Source organism: Oxyura jamaicensis, chromosome 19, assembly GCF_011077185.1.
Source record: "Oxyura jamaicensis isolate SHBP4307 breed ruddy duck chromosome 19, BPBGC_Ojam_1.0, whole genome shotgun sequence".
NCBI classification, from domain to species: domain Eukaryota; kingdom Metazoa; phylum Chordata; class Aves; order Anseriformes; family Anatidae; genus Oxyura; species Oxyura jamaicensis.
Genome location: NC_048911.1, coordinates 9,131,381 through 9,150,913, shown reverse-complemented (window position 1 = coordinate 9,150,913; position 19,533 = coordinate 9,131,381). Strand labels below are relative to the sequence as shown.

The window sequence follows — 19,533 nt, the reverse complement described above, 5'->3', positions numbered from 1 at the left end:
AAAAGAAGTCTCCATGGAAATTTTTCCAACTTTAGGAGGGATTTAGAATACATTCAGTGAATAAAACATGTTCCAAACATCAGCTTTGTTTTAGGATGCAGTTGGGGGGGGGGGGGGTGGAGCAAACAACAAACCAGTACTAATTTCATGAACTGGAAAAAGGAGGGCACTATGACACGTGCTGGTAGGCATCCACATGGGAACTTCAAACACTACTTAATACTATACCTGTAAGACAGACAAGTATTATTGGTAGGTAATAAAGGGCTCTGAAGGGCTCAAAGACAGTTTTGGTGACCTACATAAATCACAGAAGAATCAGCACTAGAAACCACAGCTTATTTGTAAGGCCTCTGCTTAAAGCAGTAAAACAAAATTCATTTGATTTGCTAATCCTTGGATTGCTGAACGAAATCTAGTTTAGTCAGTGGTTGAAATAAGTTTTCTGAACTTTAAAATTTAATGGGTTTGATTCGCTTTTGTTCTCAGAGAGGAGTCAACTACTTAAGTTGATCCAGGTGTTGTAGCATTTGACTTAAAGTATCTTCGGTATTGCTGTATATAGGGGAGAATACTTCATTCTTAAGTACTAAACGCTCCCATTTCTCTTAAAAGAATCATATGCAGCACAGTTCCTGAAAGCAGAAAGAAAACACACATACTTTTGGCTATCAAGAACCTAGATTTCCCTGCCTTCATTTTTTTTCTTGCTGCTGTTAGAAATCTTGCATTAGCACAAGAAAAAACACCAATTGCCTGCCAAAATGCAAATAAATTTGGGAGCTGCCAAAGTTGTTAACTAAATAATTTTTTTGTTGATTTTTAGACTCCATGAGCATAGAGGTGGTTACCAGCATATTTCAGTATTAGCCATTTCAGAAAGCACAAACTTCTTGGGTAGTTTCAACACCATCTAATACTATCAGCCGACGTTGTACGTTGCTCAGCAGTTACGCAAGAGCCTCATTGCTCATGCAAGACTAAGCCAATGAAAACATTAGTTTAAATCTACCAGAACGAATATATACACTATGTACTATTACACTATACTTACACTATATACTATTCTAAATCATTGCTGCTAATGAAATTCCAAGAAGGAGCAAGCTTCCCAAGCCATAAAATCGTAACTGAAAATACCTCTTTACACTTCTTGGTTAGGGTTTTGTTCCGTCCTTTGCCACTTCCACTTACTTCATCGTTGTACATAGTGCATGTGAGGTCAGAAAGTTTACTTGCTCTGCAAGGGCACCTCCAACCATTAGCTTAAGTCCTCTTATTCATGGTATAATGTCCCAAATCAAGTAGAAAAATACTGAGAAATAATTTCCTGTTTTGCTTTCATCAGTCAGGTGGAGAACGTGGTTTCTTTCTTGACTTACATTTTGTACTTTGCCAGAGCGGTTCTTTCATTATGAAATAATAAAATAATCGACTTTTTACATACTTCTAGGCCACTACATATATTATCAGAGTTTGACAGTATGTTAAGTAACTGCATTGAATACTTCAGTATTTTTCTTCGTGTTAAACATAGTATCTGTCTTTTCTGGTTCTATGTCTTATTTAGCATATTCCCAACTATTTCTGAACTTCAGTACTGAAAAATTCTCCTTCTGTTTTCAAGGGAACAGTCATACATGGAAAGTGTTGTTACATTTCTTCAAGACGTTGTGCCACAGGTACGTGTATAGCTTCAAAACTCTTCAGTATGCAAAGTATACTGAGCAGTTGAAGTCTCTGCCAGGTGGACCAAAATATCATTAAAAACAGAAGCAATTTATTTATTTATTTATATTACTTATACATTCATTTATGCTACTATAGATTAGAGACCAGGCTTTTGAAAGCACAGACTGCATACTATCTGAAAACTGGGCCTAGAGACTTCCTCTGATAGGTCATAATAAAAGTCTTAGATGCCCAGAAGTTGAAGAGGTACCATATAAATAGCAGGAAGAAGATTGCTGCCTTTTCCTGTGATAATTTTGGCAACAGGATAGTTGTGGAGAGAAGAGAGTGGGTGTAATAATTGCTCTGCCTCTTACAGATGTGTTTTTCTGGGTTGTAGTTGGAAAACTGTGGCTGAGCTCTGCTGGCAGGGTTGGTGTTGGTTGATAGTCACTCTTTGTCAGCCTTTATCTTTGACTGAAAAGGAAAAAAATTCTTTTGCCTCCTTTGCTCCTTTTTTCAAAATCTTGTTTCCTTAACTTGCCTTGGGAGTGTCCTGGCTGCTGGGACATTCTTCCTTCTTTTCATTCCTGTTTTTTTCCTCCAAAACAAACAGAGAAACAACACACACAAAAACAAAAAAAAACAACTACAATGCTTCTGTCTGCTGTTGATCACAGTTTTCACAGGTAATATGAAATACAGCAGCGTGAAACTGGAATGGTCACTTCTGTATTGCTCATGGGCCTCTCAGTACCAAAGGGAAGCTAATTTTGTTTTGCTGCTCTTTGGAAAGCAATAGTCACTAGTGGAGAAGTGTTGCAGCTAGTTGCCAGTAGCCTCAGGAAACTATCTTGGTTCTCATTTGAATGACTGTCTTGAATAACTGAAGTCATGAATTCTTTAATGATATTTAAAAAAATCCTCTTACTCATATTGACTTGTTAAATGCATTTTTGGACTCATGGTCAAAATTAAATTAGTCAAACTGTCATTTAAAAGATTGCTGCATCCTTCCCCCACCTTCTTTTCCTCTGTAGTTAAAGGATACAGTCTGTGTTTTATTTTACAATTCAGTTTGCCTTGGAAGCATGGAATGTGATTTGTTTTGGAAAGCAATACCCACACTTATTTTTTAAATTTGTATTTTTAGCTCATGTTATTGCTTCTCTGGCATGTATAAAGTGATTATATGAACTTGTTTCATATTTATTCCAACGTACTGCACAGTATTTTGCCATAATTCAATTGGATGTGATGGTATTCCTACTGCAGCTCACGTTCTTACTACCGCAGTTTCTCCTGAGAACTGTAAAACACGCAACTTGGAAACACTGCAGGTCTCCTTCACAGTTTCTTTTTGTATCTCATCTTCTTATGGGAATCTGTGGAACACAGAACTGAAACGTGGGGCTGTTCTTCTGGAATTACAGTTTATTCCCTTTTAAATGGCTATATTAAAGATGTCACAAATGGAACTAGAACATGCCAATAAAATAAACTCTGCAGTAAAGGTTTCTTTCTTCCCTCGGTCTTGCTTACAAAGCCTTTAAGTGAATGAAAAAAGAACTTTAGAAGTAAAAATGCCTCACACAGAACCTCTAGCATAGCTGTTGTGCACTACCTCTAAGAACAAAAAGTTAAAGGTTGTAGAAATCGCTGTATTTTAGCTTGACTACATTGCTGTAGGTCATGTGGTGTTTCTAATCTTCTCCAGAAAACTTTCTGTTACATGTGTCTTGTCACTTCTACTTTAGTAAGTGATGTTAGAATTTTTGAGCTAGTTAGAATTTAGTATGGATTATATTGATCACAAATCCATTAATTTTTGAAACAAAACTTCAGTAATACTGGTGAGAATAGTACTGGTGACAGGTATCTCAATGTTACTGGTTTTATTTTTTCTTTTTGAATATACATTCCCTCCTTTGCTCTATAAAGAGAGAAAAAATAAGTGTTAAACTTTATTTCAACCCTTTTGCTTTTCATCCAGGCCTATAGTGGTACCCCGCCAGCAGAAGAAAAGGAGAAGATCATTTGGGTCAGATTTGAAAATGCGGATTTAAATGGTATGGTTTCATTTTTCTGTCAGTGAATAACTGTATTTTTATTCAGCACCTAGTAAATAAAACAAATGGGCCTTGCCGGTTCATCTGAAGGCAAACTAGCACTTGTGCAGGAAGAGGGCCAAACCGAATGAAAGAGTCCTTTTTAATTCCTTAAGGTAGTTGAAGACAAAGCATAGAACTGAATTTATTTTGTCAGCAGTATGGTTTCAAAGCCAGATTATCTTACCTGTGAATCCAGTCCAAGTCCTGGATATATTTTCAGCGATGTGATAGAATTCATAAAAACCTAGAAAGGAGGAGCTGTTAGGGAGAGCGATCAGACAATTCTATCATGTCTTTCAGGGAAATAAAAAGGCATAGCCACAAAATATTCTTAAAATGTTAACTTACCACTTCCAGTGTATCTTAGTCATCAACAAAGACTACTGCCTGGCAACTGGTGTTCAATGTCAAGATGTGAAGAGGAAATCGTCACAGGCTTTTGCTAATTGTATCAAATCAAGTACATCTCCAGATAAGAAAAGAGGTGTTTTACCTCTGTCAATCCCAGCTCCTTTTTTTTTTTTCTTTAAAAAAAATGAAGATTAGGGACTGAAGGGGAAAGGTTGAATGCTACTGTCAAGCAACTACTCACATTAATCAAACATTTTGCAGTTGCATGTGCTGTTTCTTGTCTACTGTCTTTCTTTCATGCCTACAGCTCAATGATAAAGGCTCATTCTGGTCTCATATGAAGTAATAGAAACCGTAGCAGAGCTATGATGGGGGATTTTCAGTTTTTCCAATAGGTTAATAGGGAAGATTATATGTGTTCAAGCTGTTGAAATGGCACAGAGGCTGTCAGTTCATAAATTCACGATTGTTAGAACTAGGAAACACCAATCAACTGGTACATGGCTTGATGTCCAGCTTTAAGCTAGCTGAAGTTTTTTTTTTCCTTGAGAGTTTCTTTTCCTCTTTTGTTTATTTTCAAAAATTCTTGGTCATTCTCTCTTTGGGATCTTTTCTACAGCATAACAAAAACGGTTTAGAATATTCTGCAGAATCCATCATATTCTGTCTAAATTGACTTTTATACAGCCTAATCTGATTGGGCATGAGTACATACTCATTTACCATCCTGAATATTTCCTCTCTTTCTTTGATGCTCACATGCTTGCGGTGAGCTTTTGTTCAGTCTTGAAAATGTAGTTTTAAAGGGCGTTATTTGAGAAAAGCTTAAGTTTTTGATAATTATGTTCTGTAGCACTTTTGTTCCTAGGGATTTCTTTCTTTTCATAAAGTTGATATAAAGATTAATACAGTATTTAGAAAGAGCTTTGATCAGTCTGTGCATTTGTACTTGCAGTATTTGTTAATATTTGTTTGACTGGTCCTTTCTCTATTTGACAAGTTGTCCATGTTTTATTAATGACTGGAGAAAGAGTTACAGAAGTTTTGGAGGTATTTGTGATAGCTGATAAAGAGTATTTTTCTCCACTTCAATGAATCTATTGTTTGCCTAAAAATACATTTGTGTTGTTTTAGTGCAAGAAATTAAGACACATCTCTTTACCTTTAATTACAAGAACGGGAACAAGCATTGAGAAAATGCCTAGTGAGAAAACACCTCCAGTGTAGCTGATGCTAACCGTAGCTGATCATAACCTGTTAACCAAAGTCTTTAATATTTAAACCCAATTTAGATACATCAAGGAATATGGAGTTTCATGAAATCCATAGCACTGGGAACGAGCCACCATTACTGCTGATGATTGGCTACAGTGATGGAATGCAAATCTGGAGCATACCTGTAAGTGCCAGTTACCTTCTCTTCTATGACAGAGGTGTTTTTGTTTGTAATGGTGTGCTAGTACTTTAACATTTTAATTTTTCCTATTAAAGTGGTTAGAGCCAATATTTACCGTCCGTGTCATATGCTGTGCATGTAATACGCTTATCTTAAGATTAGTACCAAGCATAGATCAAACACTTGAATTCACGTACCTTCAGATTTGAGGGGTTATTACAAATGATTTCTTCTGGGTAAATTTTCAGAGTCTAATTGGGAGCAGCATTTGACATTACAGAATGGTTTATATTCTAGAAAGGACAAATCTTTTTAACATACAGAAGGGAAAAGAGGGTGGAAAAATACGAAAAGAATTTGTTTGTCCTAGGAATGCAAGCATGACAGTATTAATAGTATTTTACAATCACAGTGTTTGTCATGTACATGATTTGCAATTTTAATTTTATTAAAGTCTCTATGTGCATATGGGTTTGATTTTATGCTGTCATACAGACCCTGCAGTTTGTGCTTCAGAATGGTTTATGAGCACATGGTCTTAATTTGGGGAGTTTTCCCCTAATTTCTTGAACTATAGAATAAAGTTTAATACTGTAGGTCATAAAATTCTTAACTCAAAAAAAGTATTGCTCATAACACCTTGTTCTTCAAAATAATGTAGCGAGGATGGTGTTCTTTCTCTTAATAAAATGCACGGCCGTTTTGAAATATGTATCTTTTTGTATTACTTTGGGGTTAGCTGTGTAGGACAAGTTTATGTACCAGTAGCGTAGGTGTTGTAATAAAAAATACTTGTTATTTTGTACACCAGAAGATAAGCACTGTCTGATAGAGTTCACTGGGGTGTGGGAGGGCTGGCTTTTTCCCCTCTTAATTGCATATTGTTAGCTGCAGCTAAGGAAGAAAAACTGCTGAGCTTTGGCATTTGAAGGAGGGTTTAATAGAAATAAACACCTGGTGTACTTTACTAAATTTCAGTATAATATTGGAATTCCTATGTGCTAGTATGCCCTGAGAAACTGTGGATAATTCTAACTTTATTGGCTTTATCTTAAATGGAGCAAAACATATCTTTGGATTGTGTTCCTATTCTATCTTTTTAGAGCAGAGAAGTGTGTGATGTAGCAAAGCTACTTTATTGTTTTTTCACTTTTTAAAAAATTCCGCCTAATACTGGAATGAATATGAACAGTAAAAATCGTTTTATAGTTTAAAGTTTGTACAACATTTTGAACGCAGATCAATTCTATATTACTATACAAAATAGATTATTAAAATGGTTCAGAAACGCTTTGTTCTTTGAAGTGTATTACAGAAAACGGACATTAGGTGTCACTAAGATACCGAGCTAAAGAGGAAAGACCTCCTGCTATATTGGAGTTTTATACTGCAAGGTGATCAATTAGTTAGGAGACTGTGAGCAGTCATTTAGATTTAAGCTAAAGAATTTTCGTAAAACAGCTCAGTTTATCCTGCTGAAATATTCTTGCCCAAATGAGTGTGTATTGCCTGAAAAATGTACGGCAGTACATTGTGTTGACATCGGACTTGTCCTGGCCACAGTATATACAGTAAGAAGAGCTTTGTGTCTGGCAGACAGTTTTTTGTTTTGCTTTGTGTGCACGTGCGTGTACGTGTGTATAACGTGCCCTTGCTTTGTGGTTAGGTGAGAATTCTGTGCATCCCTCGTAAGTGACTTTCTGTGTCTGAATGAAAGAGTGTCTGTGTCAGAGCTATCTGTATCAATGCTCTTGAGAAATTCATTGCGAGATGGGATCCTACATGTATAAGGAAAGCAAGAATGAAAGGAGTGGTGCGTCTCATTTCTTTGATACACGAACTGATTACCTCAGTGTAACCTGTTCTGCATTAGCAGTCTGCGTTTAAACTCTTAACCCATAGTTCACTGCAGTAAGCATGAAGTAATTTGGTGGATCTTACTAAAAAACGTGGAGCTAAACTACTTCATGCTTATCCTGACTAATGTGGAGGAAGTTTGTTCACTGGTACTTTCAGGTAGGTAGTATGAGGTAACTTACCCATGTTTCCCAGTGGGAGAGTTTTTTTTTTTTGTTTTGTTTTGTTTTTGTTTTGTTTTTGTTTTTGTTTTCTCCTTGTGTCTGGATTAGCCACAGGTTAGGCCATGGAAAGCCTGCTATTACCTCCTTTTTCAGCAGGACAGAGCAATCAGTTTGTATTTTCCCAGTGTATTTCACTTCTTCATAATCCCTAGCTTTTGATAGTATTTAATATTTTAGGAAAAATAAGCAAAATGAAATTGCCAGAAAGTTTCTCTTATTGTTCATTTTTTTGAGGAGGTATTTTTAATGGGGATTGAAAGTCCAGTGAAGTGGAAGAAAATGCCGACTGTGGAAATGTTGTACCTTCCATCCTAAGCATGTCAGCTGTAGAGCTAGCACATCACATTGCCAGGCCTTATTTGTGTAACCTGTGAAATTGTGATGAGACCACATCCAAAGGGGCACAGCTTCATCCTGTGCAGTACTGCAATTTGTAGGTCTTAGGATAATTTCAGTGTCCAAATGGTTCTGTTGTTAGTAATGTGGACTTGGATAGCTTCTCAGATTGATAGAGAACATCTTAACATCAATTTTTAAATATCTTTTCAGAGCCTGTATACCATGTGCCTGGAGGTAACATGACCTGTATTTTTACACATTCGTGTTTCTCCATCTAATTTTTTTTTGCTTACTTAACATGAGTAAAAGAAAATCTGGAGGACAACAGTTTTCTGCCCTCTGATATTATACAAGCATACCCTTTCTTCTTGATTTTGCTCAGTATTTAGCTTGTGATTATGTAACATTATTCCAGTTAATAAGAAAAAAAGAGATCTCTCTAGCTTAAAAACCTTTCAATCTGAAAAAGCAACAATTTGACATTTATGTGAAAATCTACTCAGTAAGGCTATTATCTCTAGCATTGTGCTATTTATTCATACAATTGAACCTCTATTCAGCACTTAATAAAATAATGTGTTGCAGGCAGTCCAGTTTGTGTCTGAGTGATTATGAAGTGTTTATGACAGCTTCTAAGCTGACACTCGCCGTAATGGTGTTACATTGACTTCTAAACACCTTTGCAGTCTGCCTCCAGGAGTGTGTGTCTCTTTGCAGTCTGAGTGGTTTCACATTAACATCTCCTTGGAGTAAGATCTTTGACTACAGAAGTGTTACTTGCAAATGGAAGATACCATTAGGGCTGCTTCAAAGGGCTGAAATAATGTTTGGACTGCTGGGTGCTGAAGTAACGGCTGGGGTTTTGAAGTGCAGCGTCTAAATCTGTATTGCATAAGAAGCGGAAGGTGTCCATCCAAACGATTTCGCTTTGATCTTTGTTTTGAAATAGGGGTGGGAAGGTTAAAAGTGTTCTTAAAATACGCCTCACTAAGTGGGGAGAAATCTGGGAATATACAAAAGTATGACTAGAAGTTCCTAAAGTTCCTATTTGATAATTGTGCTGTGTACTTTTTTGTTTCATTTGGACTTTGTTTCTCCCTTGCTCCCAGTTTCATGTTTCAGATACAGTTGGAACTGGTTCCTGCCTAATGTGGTTTCCAAGTATCTGCTCTAGATGTTCCTGTTCAGAGAAATGCATGTTGGCTGGTTTTGTGGCAGATAATTTTTTTTTTCATTGTATGCAGGAAGCATCAAAAGTAGAAAATCATCTTAATTTAATGGTTCATATTACAATTAAAAAAAACAAAACAAAACACACACACACACACAAAACACACCAAAACCCAAAGACCCAACTATCAAGCTTGAGTTGAATAAAGTAGAAACTACCAAAGGGAACTTCTAATAACAAGGGCAGATGTGTATTTAGCAGAAAATCCTTAAAGCCTGTGGTATAATGATGTTGCCACAAACTAACGGGGTGCGTCAGCCCATATGGTAGGTGACTTCCATCTGGAGACTCCTGGAACGCCGAGGACTTGTTGGACAAGGATGGCATCACGCACTGCCATTCTCCACTGCCAGAACTTAAATTTCTTTAAATACTGGTGTCAATAATACTCTGTTGCTTCATTTTTAGACCTGCAGGTGTACAGCAGATGGTGTGTCTATGTGGCTGTCTAGAGGGATGGGTATGGTAAATGAAGATGTGTCAGTTCCATTTCGCCTTCTCTACTGTTCATGAGAAGTTTGGTCTGTTGGGGTTTCAATGAGGTTGTCTTAGTCCCACTGCAATTCTTCCCCTTCCAGAGCTTCGGGAAAAGGATTAGTCACTTACCACATGGTAAGCTCTGGGCCTTGCTCTTTCCAGACCTCTTCCCGATACAGGATATGGCTGTTCAGGCTTGTCTCAGCCACTTGGAAATATCTGATGATGACCTGACCTAGAAACCCTGAAAAATGTTTAAGGACTTTACAAAACATCCATGCAAATCATTTTAAGGCTTCGTTTTTTTTGGACTCCCTCTGCCAGTGGCACACAAGAAATGTTGTGTTTTTACAGTCATTAAGTGACTGCAAATCTGGTGGAAGATTTTTCATTTACATCACAGCACACACTGGTGTGTGTTGGGGGGGAATGACTGACATGCAGAGAACTAGGGAGGGCTATAGTGAAAGGTAGCAGAGGAGTCCAAACAGTTTCATGTAGCTCTCTTTGCATGGGGTCAAAGCTGAAATGAAGGCTCCTGAAGGTTGTATGTAGCCATATACTGCCTGTGTCCAGTATTGTGTGTGTCGTTCTTGTCTGTGTGCAAAATGAAGTGATGAAAAAGGAAGCAGAACTGACTCCCAGATGAGAATTTCACAGGGAGCCTGCAGCCTGATCATGCTAAAACTCCTCAAAATGTATGACAAAATGCGAATGTTGAGGACATTGTAACCAAAGCCATTTCTAAGTTCTCATTGTTTTTTAAACTCAATTTGTGTTGTCATAATTTTAAATGATAGATGCAATTTCATACTTGATTCGGTCACTTGAGTCGACTTCGGTAACACTGAGCATCTAAATTCGCGTAATCTCTAGATAATCAGAGAGATGTTTTGAATGAAAAGGATGACTGCTTGAGTTCCTATGATGACTGGTAGTATTTATCCTGGCAGGATTATGTCAAACAGTAATTTTGGTGGTATCTGCCAATTGCTTATTGTCAAATTATATCGCTCTATTGAAGTATGTACTCAGAATATTTAAAAAACAAAACAAAAAAACCCGAATGACAGATGGATCCTGTACTTTGCAACAGTTTCTAATACATAAGCAGTTTACTTTTCCATTGTTGCACAGTAGTTTAAGCACTGAATTTCCAACTTCGTTTCAGTTTGGTGTGCATTTGACTTTTTTCACCATGTGAAAACCATTTTCTATGGTTGGAAACTATTAGTTATCCTTCGTGTGAACAACACTTTCTTTGTTCTTTTTTTTTTTTTTTTTTTTTTTTTCCAGAATGGGTGCAAACTGGTATGCTCCAAACAACAAAGCTCTGTCATCGACAGTAATGCTTCAGCTTTCTGGTCGGTCGTATTTTAAGCAGTAGTTGAAAATACCTGAGTGGGGGGAGTTCTTCCTCTTTCAGTTTGTCGTTCCTGGAGGAGAGTGGTGAAGCCTTCACTGGGGGCCAGGGTTTGAATCAGGCTCTTCTTTGCTTGCAGCCTTCCCTGTAGGTCTGGGGTTTGATAGTGGCCGCGGTGCAAGCTGAAATGCGCTATCGTACCAGCTTGGAGCTCTCGTTTTGGATCCGCTCTTTCATAGAATGAGTACCTGATGCTGCTTTTATAGTATAATATTCAATTCTTGAAACCTGTTTGGAAATATTCTTGGCTTTTGGAATGGGAAAGAAAAACTTTTAAGAGCTTTGAAAGCTGCCACAGGGACTCGCTACTTAGCTGGATCAAATCCAAAATGGCAGCCACAGCCTCTTTTCTTCACAGGTGCTTTTTGAAGAATTTAAAGCTCTGTTTTCAGTTCATGAAGTCTATTTATATTTTGTCTATGCTATGAGACCATATAGCTCAAGGGACTGGTAATGGGATGTGGAGCCTTCTACCACAGACTTGCCAGCCCGCATCTAGCCCAAATTGGCAGTGACAAAGCTGTCAGCCATGTACTGGTGGGGTTTGGCTTATGTTAAATGTGGTTATTTGTCACACTGGTTCCTAGTGGAATAAGTGTACTGTTCACAGGAAAGTTTGGCTGTCTTGGGAAAGAGATAAGGCCTGAATTGGCAGGAAGATGAGACAGTATCATCTCTCTGTCCTGAAGATGCTGCTTTCAGTCACAGTTGATCCACGTGGCCTCAGTAATGGTAATAAAGTTTTATGTTTTATGTAGGTAAATGGAAGGTGTTAGCATTAGCCACAGTTAATGCGGAATTTTATAAGACTGCAAATAGCAGAAGCTTTTGCTGGTGATAGTGTTTGAAAAAAATCGTAAGTTGTTGTAATCTGCTCTGTTGTGTTATATGCAGATTTTTTGTAATCTTTTTATGTGCTTTTTAGGGAGTTTGGCTTTTTCTTTACAAAGGAGTTGTTAGTTGTTGGGTGGCATCTTGTATTTTCATTACTAAATCGACGGTGGGGGCCCTATCTTAACATTTGCTCATTTTTGGCTCCCAGTAGACAGCAGTGTAGAACCTGCTGAGTACGTGAACTGCACAGATGGCTGAATTTATCTGAACAATTAATTGCTTTTTTTTTCTTAGTTATGCACAGTATCCCCGGAAAAAATCCTAAGGACATGTTACGTTGCAGCAGTACATTTTAGAGTGGTCTCAAACCAGAGTTAGGAGCTGAGTGCTTCGAATCTCGTCTCTGTCACCATCTGATTCTGTGGCTGTGGTTAGTCCGTTTGTCTTTCTGCTGTTCCCCCCAGCATAAAGTGAAATAGCTACCTTTCAAGTAATGAATATTAATTACTAAAAAGTAAAAATATATCCATGAAAAGAGCTGGCTCAGATTTTCACGGTAGGTGCTAAGGTACAAATAAACTTCATTTGTATTTGTACATTTTTAGGCCATTATTTGAAAATTTCAGCTTTAAGCTCTACCAGATCTTGGCATCGCAGGCTAAATAAACATGCTTTCTGGAGTTCGGTGTATTTAAGAGCAGAAACTCAGTTACGCAGCTTTGGCCTTCTTAGTGTATCTTGCTTTTGGGACTGTAACTTTATTTGAAGTAGATTGGAGCTAGAGCTGATGTGCTGGCATAGGTAGAGTAGAAGGAGGTGACTGAATTGGGCTGGATTATTTTATGTGAATCACTTCTTCCGTACTTTTGTTATGCTAGTTCTTTTCCCTCTTGTTTTCATTCATAGCCATTGATGTGCATACACATGTGAAACAGCATTTTCATGATTTTGGGGAAAAAACCTTTAATTGCCAATAATAATAGTTCCAAAGCTTTTTATTTTTCTTCTCTATTTCGTCCTTTACTCTTCCATAGTGCTGCTGTGTTCCGATGGACAGAAAGCCTGCTGTTTTCAGCTCTCTCTTGTGTCCTGTCCTGTCCCCCTGTCACCCCTCCACCTTTTCTCCTTCATTGCGCTCTGCTTTTTTCCAAGCTGTCTTTTCTGGTGTCAGAGGTTTTTTTATCTGTGTTCTACTCACAATCTGTAAAAAATAATCAACAAATCTTTACTGAGTTGATTTCTGATCGGCATTTTTTATGTCTGGTATAGAACCTGGTCAGTAAGTTTGTCAGAGCAGGGGCGTTTAGCTGTCCCAAAGGGAGAATTCAACTTGTTTTGCAAAAGCTGAAGTACTGCAGGGTTTTGTGGTGTTCAGATGCTGCTGCTAGCTGGACGAAGAGAATCCATAACGATGGGAACATCTGCCTAATAAAATACGAGCAGAGTAGACTAAGGGATTAGTTCTCATATTGATTACAGTTTTTAAACTGTTGTGTCCCTCAGGAATAATTCTGATCACATCGTTGATGTTAACTCATACCAGTGTGCAACTGCTAGCTGTATGCAATCCTAAAATAGCAAGGACTGCTATTTCCCCAACTTGGTGTAGCTTGCATGTTGTTAAGGGCTTACTATAGCAAAGCAGTAGTTCAGTGCATTCTGTTAAGCTCAGTCTTTACGGAATGAGCAACGTCTCTGTAGTCAGTAAGGTTTTCAGAATACTCTTCTGGAAGACTTGTGCTTCTGTGGGGTGAGTTTCATTCTGCCCCATTATCTCAAGCAGTGATAATAAATAATGAGGCTTGGAGTTCAGACTGGTAGTAAGCTAAGGGTCTGAAGTACTATACTCCTGATTTGTTGGTCAAACAGCAGCAGTATTTTAATTTCCTGAACATGTAAGCTGAATGGCAGAAAGAAATAGGAATGGATATGAAATGATATTTCAAAAAGTTAACTTGGATTTATAGTTCAGTAATTCATAAGAACCTTGTTTCAAATTGTGTCTATTTCTGATACTGTAAGCTGCTTGCTTGGAAAAACTTGATGCCAACATGTTCACTGCTTTCCCAGCCTCCTTACGTCTGGTTCAAGTTGTTGGTTATTTGGAAATGAGCTTCATAATGTTTGCCTTTTGTTCAAGTTTGACATTCTGTATTGGATCCATTACCAGGCAGTTATGAAAATGCATTCTGACTGACCATTTACAGGAAGTCTGGAAATTATTCTTAACTATTTCTGATTTAATCTTTTCAAGATTGCCATTAGAAACAAGCTTAATTAGTTTTGACCCCCCATTATGAAACATAATTTTCACACCTGGATAATATGGGATATACTTAAACATCAAATTGTCTGATCATTTACTGCCAGCGTTTGCCACTTTTACAAACACATGCTGTGTAGAATAAATGCTTGTGGTCTGTATTCCTTGAATTTTTGTTATTATAGTCAGCAGTCAACTTCAAGTGTTTTATTCTAAAACATGTGGTCATTAATGGTACGTGGTGCTGGTATCTCATTCATGCCTAAGACACGTTTCTAGAGGCAGGCCATCTTTGTTCCTGTAGTTTGTGTTACTCAAAACTAAGATAACATCCACATTTAGACAAACTGTGAATGGTTGGTTAGAAGGGCAGTGTCTTTTCTACGTACTTTTCATAAACTGTTAAATTTTGATTCAGCTTGGCTGATTTCGAATGGAAGTTACTCCGTAAAGGGGAGGAGAGGGAATACCAACTTGCCACCATCTCTGGCACACTCCTTGTTACCTCTGATCTGAGTCTTCCCCTGCCACCAAAGTTCCTCTTCGTCTAAAGCAAGTTCAACAAATAGGATTTTTATATCAAAAGTAGGCTAAAAGAAAGTTGATTAAGTGCAATATTTTAGTATGGATTACATTGGGCTAGCCTGGAGATACTTACTCAGGAGCTCTTTGTATATATATATCTTGTATATATATATATCTTGTTAATGCATTGCAATTACTGAGTTAATAAAGAAATCACAAAACTGGATTTGTCATTTTTTCAAGGACAATTGCATATAATAAAGCTTGTAGAACAGAAATGTCAGCCTTAGCATACCCTGCCCTTATGAGGTATCCCTTGTTGGGGAGAGAAATAGAGTTGCAGAGTATTTCTGAACTAAACTTTTGCCTAAATGTGTGTCGTGGTTGTTTCTTTCCTTGAGAATCGTGTCTGCTCTCAGTACACCCCCATTACATTCAGTGCTTATACAGTAAAGAGTCTCACCTGCTGCATGAAGCGGCAACCACCGTAATTAAGCTGCGTATTTCAGCACTCGGTAGCTCAGTGGGGAACCAGTTTATTTTTCTATGCAATTGGAGCCTCCTAACCAGCAGTTCTTTTCTCAGTGTTTGAGCATTGAGCATTTGAGTGCTTTTGGAGATTTCTGGAGAAGATGACTGTACGGGAATTTTATTTTAAATGAGCTGACTGTGGAACAGAACAATTCTGGGGGGATGTATTTTTTATGTACACGTTTGTGTGTGTGCATGTGTGCTTTTAGATATGTATATTTTTACATAGTACATTCATGATCCGTATGTATTGCAGATCAGTGGTGAAGCTCAGGAACTCTTCTCTGTTCGCCATGGTCCGGTTCGAGCTGCACGAATCCTACCAGCTCCACAAATCAGTAAGTGTATATATATATATATTTATATATATATATATGTGGTTCATAATTAAGAATAAACTATTTTTTATAGATCTTTGACCAAATCATTGTTAGAACCTGATGTGTAGATCTTCCGTTCATTATAAACTGTGTCACCTTGAATAAATATCTCTTCATAATAATGAACTCAAAAAATACAGCCCCAAATCTGATGGCTGTAAATTACTTCTAGATTTTCCATCTAGTAAGTTCCACTGCTTACTCTTTTTCTTTCTCAAAATTGTATATATTTAGCATTTGACAATGATAGTTTTTACATTAGAAAACTATTCAAATTAGCTCATATTAAATTAAGTTAAGCCTTTTAAAAACATGTTTTGGTCTCTTTTTACATGGCTTGGTTTAAATACATCTTTGATTAAAAGTACGTGAATGTATCATTGACCAGTATTTGGAATCAGATAAAAGTAAAGCTGTAATAAGAGGCCTTAGATAACTAACACATGAGCTTTAATGATTCAAAATAAAAGGAATTTGTAAAGGAGAAGCTGATTACCATCAGTAGGCTGAAGCGCTATTTTACTGTAAATCTGGAAAAAGGGAATTATTGAAACTGGGACTCCTGCATGGATGGATTTGGCACGTTCCTAGAAACTGATCTTGGTTGGTGATAAGAAGCTCATTCCCAGGTGTGAAAGGAAAGCTTATGGTTTTAACACAGTGACTTTACGGTAGCAGAATTTAATAGTTTGTCAACTATTTTGTTAAAATACTGTAGTCCTTTGATGCTAGATTCTCTGTGGCATCATGTGCTTCATAGCATAATAGAGCATTGTTTCAAAAGTTATTTCATGCAGGCTTGTTTCATGCAGGCTTACTGCAAAGGAGACCTCAAATCTGATTTAACAGGTTATAAGTGTTCTAGTAGCAGGAACGTGGGGCAGTATCTGGAGTTGGCCATGCACACTGCCAGCTCAGATCCGGCAAAGTTTATTAGTTCAGGCTCTGTGCCACGCTGGGGCAGTGAAATGGCTCCTGTAGCTGTTTTGGCCTGGCAGCCGTGCTGCAGTGTTCGTACAGCAGCGTTTTGTCTCAGCTACCAAACCAGGCAAGGCCTGGCCTGGCCCAGAATCGCAGCACTGGTGGATCTGCAGCCAGGATAAGATGTCCATAATGAACTGAAAGATTGCTGTACAAACCACTGAAAAACGTAGGCACTTATTCTTCTCTGCGGACCTGCTTTAGATCACCCACAAAATTTAGGGTCAGAAATAGTGAAAAAATTACTGTTTCTGATTCCCCTGAGGTTAAAACTTGAGGTGGCTAAAACATGAGTAATTGTAGACAGCATTTGCTATGCTCAGCCTTCCCCATCGCTACACAGTAATGCTGTGCTCCAGGTGAGTGTTAGGGACCTCTAGCACATTTGGCATGCATTGCCTTGTCTTGAGGCAGCAGGCACAAACAACAGGGGAGAAAGAAAAGGGCTTTTGTCAATTGCTGAGAAACATTTTTGATCACTGATTCAGGGTATACAAGAATACCTTTGACTTTGGAAAGACTGTGAATCTCTTGTTAGAGATAGGTAAGAACTGTTAAATATTTTATAATACTGTACTCGATAGTTGTGAACTCTGCTTTTAGCGTGAACGAGATGCTTGCATTACTGTAGAAAAGAGAGACCAGCATGCAGGCAGTCTTCAGGGGGCATGCTGTTGGCCACAGCCACAACAGCAAGCTGAAGGTAGTTGCTAGAGGTAGTATTTTCCAGAATTAGTTATCACTGTTGCTGTCAACAATGAGGGTCAAAGGGTGGGCATTATTAATAATAGAAATGACAATACCGAGTGAATCTGTTAAAGTTGGGGGAAAAAAAATGATTGGTTCAATAGAACCTGAGGAGATCAGGAGTATAGAGGATACCTTTTTCCTTGGTTAAAGGAGTTGCAGAAACTCCTTTGCCTGGGAGAATTTTGCTTTTCTTTTTGGTAACTAAAGAAGGGAAGACAGGTCCTAATTCAGGCAGAGTCAGTTTTCAGGCCGAGACTGCCGGTCAACCCTTTGCTCCCAAGACCCTCTGCAGTTGCAGAAACAAATCAAATCAAAACAAAAACTTGGGAGACAGCCAATACAGATTGCAGAATATTATCTTGCTGTCAGAACATCATTTCTGGCCATTGCCAATGGGCCAGTGAAGTTTAGAAATGGTTGATCTGCAAGATGGCAGCATCGCTTTTCCTCAGCTGTATGTTCTTAGTAGGACTGGAATTGTAATGTGATCTTGTGTCATCAAAACAGTATCTGTGTATGTGTGTGCGTGTGTACAAATAGGATGGATTTGGCTTTATGTTTGTACATAGTCTGGAATGCCTTTCCCATTTCAGCCAATAAACCAAAATGCATAGCAGGTGATAACACAACCTTCATTTGCCTGGTCTGAAGAAACAGACTTCTAAGTGAAACGTAACCATCCCATCATCATCTTCAGAATCTGGATATTTTTTTCTTTAAATGATTCCTGAAATAAGTAGGAGACAAGCTCATGTCTTCCTATCCCAATTAAAACTTCTCTGCCTTCAGCAGTAGGTATGGCTTTGATTATTCTCTACAGCTTGAAATATAAATGGTTCAAATTTTAAAGGGTAAGCAAATTCCTGGCTTAAGAGAGGAGATGAAGTTGCCTGGCTAATATTCAGAATGTGGGAACATCTCTGTCTGGATGCTGTCAGTCTTAAGAAGACTATACCCTGGCACCTTGCATTCTACACGCTGCATTATCAGCTGAGCCATCTGGTTGGCAGGGCTCCTTAACTTGCCTAGCTCTTCCCTTTAAAACCTGTATGCTGTGATTAATTTAATACTTACTTATATGTGTACAGGTGCCTGGTTTGCTGGTCTCTGAATTTCTGTCTGTTTAGATACATCAAGCATACAGAAAAAATAAATGTTTGAAGACAAATTGATGGGACTGTGTGATTGTTAGGAGGGATAAAATACTGTTAGATATAAAACAAAACAGAGCTGGGACTATGCCAGTTAAATGTAGCTACTGTGCTCTGTGAGGAGGAGACTACAGTTGGTAACATCAATGTAGTTAATGAGAGTGGAGGGGGGGAGAGGCAGTAATCAGGCTGTTTTAACTCCCTACTACTCCATTTTATATGATTCAAATTAGTGATGTCCTTACTACTGCTCGGGTTTCTTTGTATTGGGCTTCCTCTCACCCAACGCATAACAGCTGTATTTAGCTACGCTAAGCTGGTTATTCATATTCTTTGCTCAACAGGTTTTCAGATTTTTTCACTTCCTCTAGATAATGCCCTTCTTGTTTTTCTGGGGTAACTGATTACATGAATAATATTTGTACAGTTGAAATGTTTGCATATCACTAAGTATTCTGACTTGCATATTGCTAGATTTGTCTTTTTTCTTCTGTTTGTCTTTTCATTTGCATATCAGTGATATTTATAGAAATGTTACCTGTTTTGGCTTTCTGTACAAGTTGTACGTTCTTCGACCTATGAAGTCACTACAAAGCAGATGCAGAGTCTATCTAGTAGTTTTTTTTAATGCTGTTTTTTCTTTGAGATCCGTTGTGTGTACACTTCTGAAATCATTGTTAAGGAAATAATAAATATACTTCAGATAGGTTTGCTATTTTTTTTTTTCCCTACAAAATCAGAGTATTACTGCTTTCTGAAATCAGTTAGTGCTGTGCTCTCCCATTTTTCATTATTTATCCCAGGTCACTTAAAAAAATCCTGGCCAAATACCTGCTTTCTGCCTTGTGCTGTTTCATTTATTAAGGTAGGCTATTACAGCTTAAAAGTCCATCAAGAAACTGCTGCTTCCTAGTCAGGGAAGTCCAAAGCCTAATTCTTAATAGCATTATGTGTGGTAATTCATGGTTCAGGGATTCATGATGACAGGTTGGTGTGGTGAAGTTCAGATCAGTCATTGTCTGTAGAAACCTATTTCCA

At 37.9% G+C, this 19,533-nt stretch overlaps 1 protein-coding gene across 8 annotated transcripts in view; it reads left to right on the top strand.

Moving 5' to 3' along the window:
- Nucleotides 1–19,533, top strand: part of BCAS3 (BCAS3 microtubule associated cell migration factor) — a 351,964-nt gene that overhangs the window by 2,280 nt on the left and 330,151 nt on the right. For all 8 annotated transcript variants that reach the window (XM_035343348.1, XM_035343346.1, XM_035343352.1 and 5 more), the window contains exons 3-6: nucleotides 1,628–1,682; nucleotides 3,665–3,740; nucleotides 5,426–5,532; nucleotides 15,490–15,571. In XM_035343348.1, coding sequence (XP_035199239.1) covers nucleotides 1,628–1,682; nucleotides 3,665–3,740; nucleotides 5,426–5,532; nucleotides 15,490–15,571 — 320 coding nt within the window. The remainder of the gene's footprint in view (nucleotides 1–1,627; nucleotides 1,683–3,664; nucleotides 3,741–5,425; nucleotides 5,533–15,489; nucleotides 15,572–19,533) is intronic.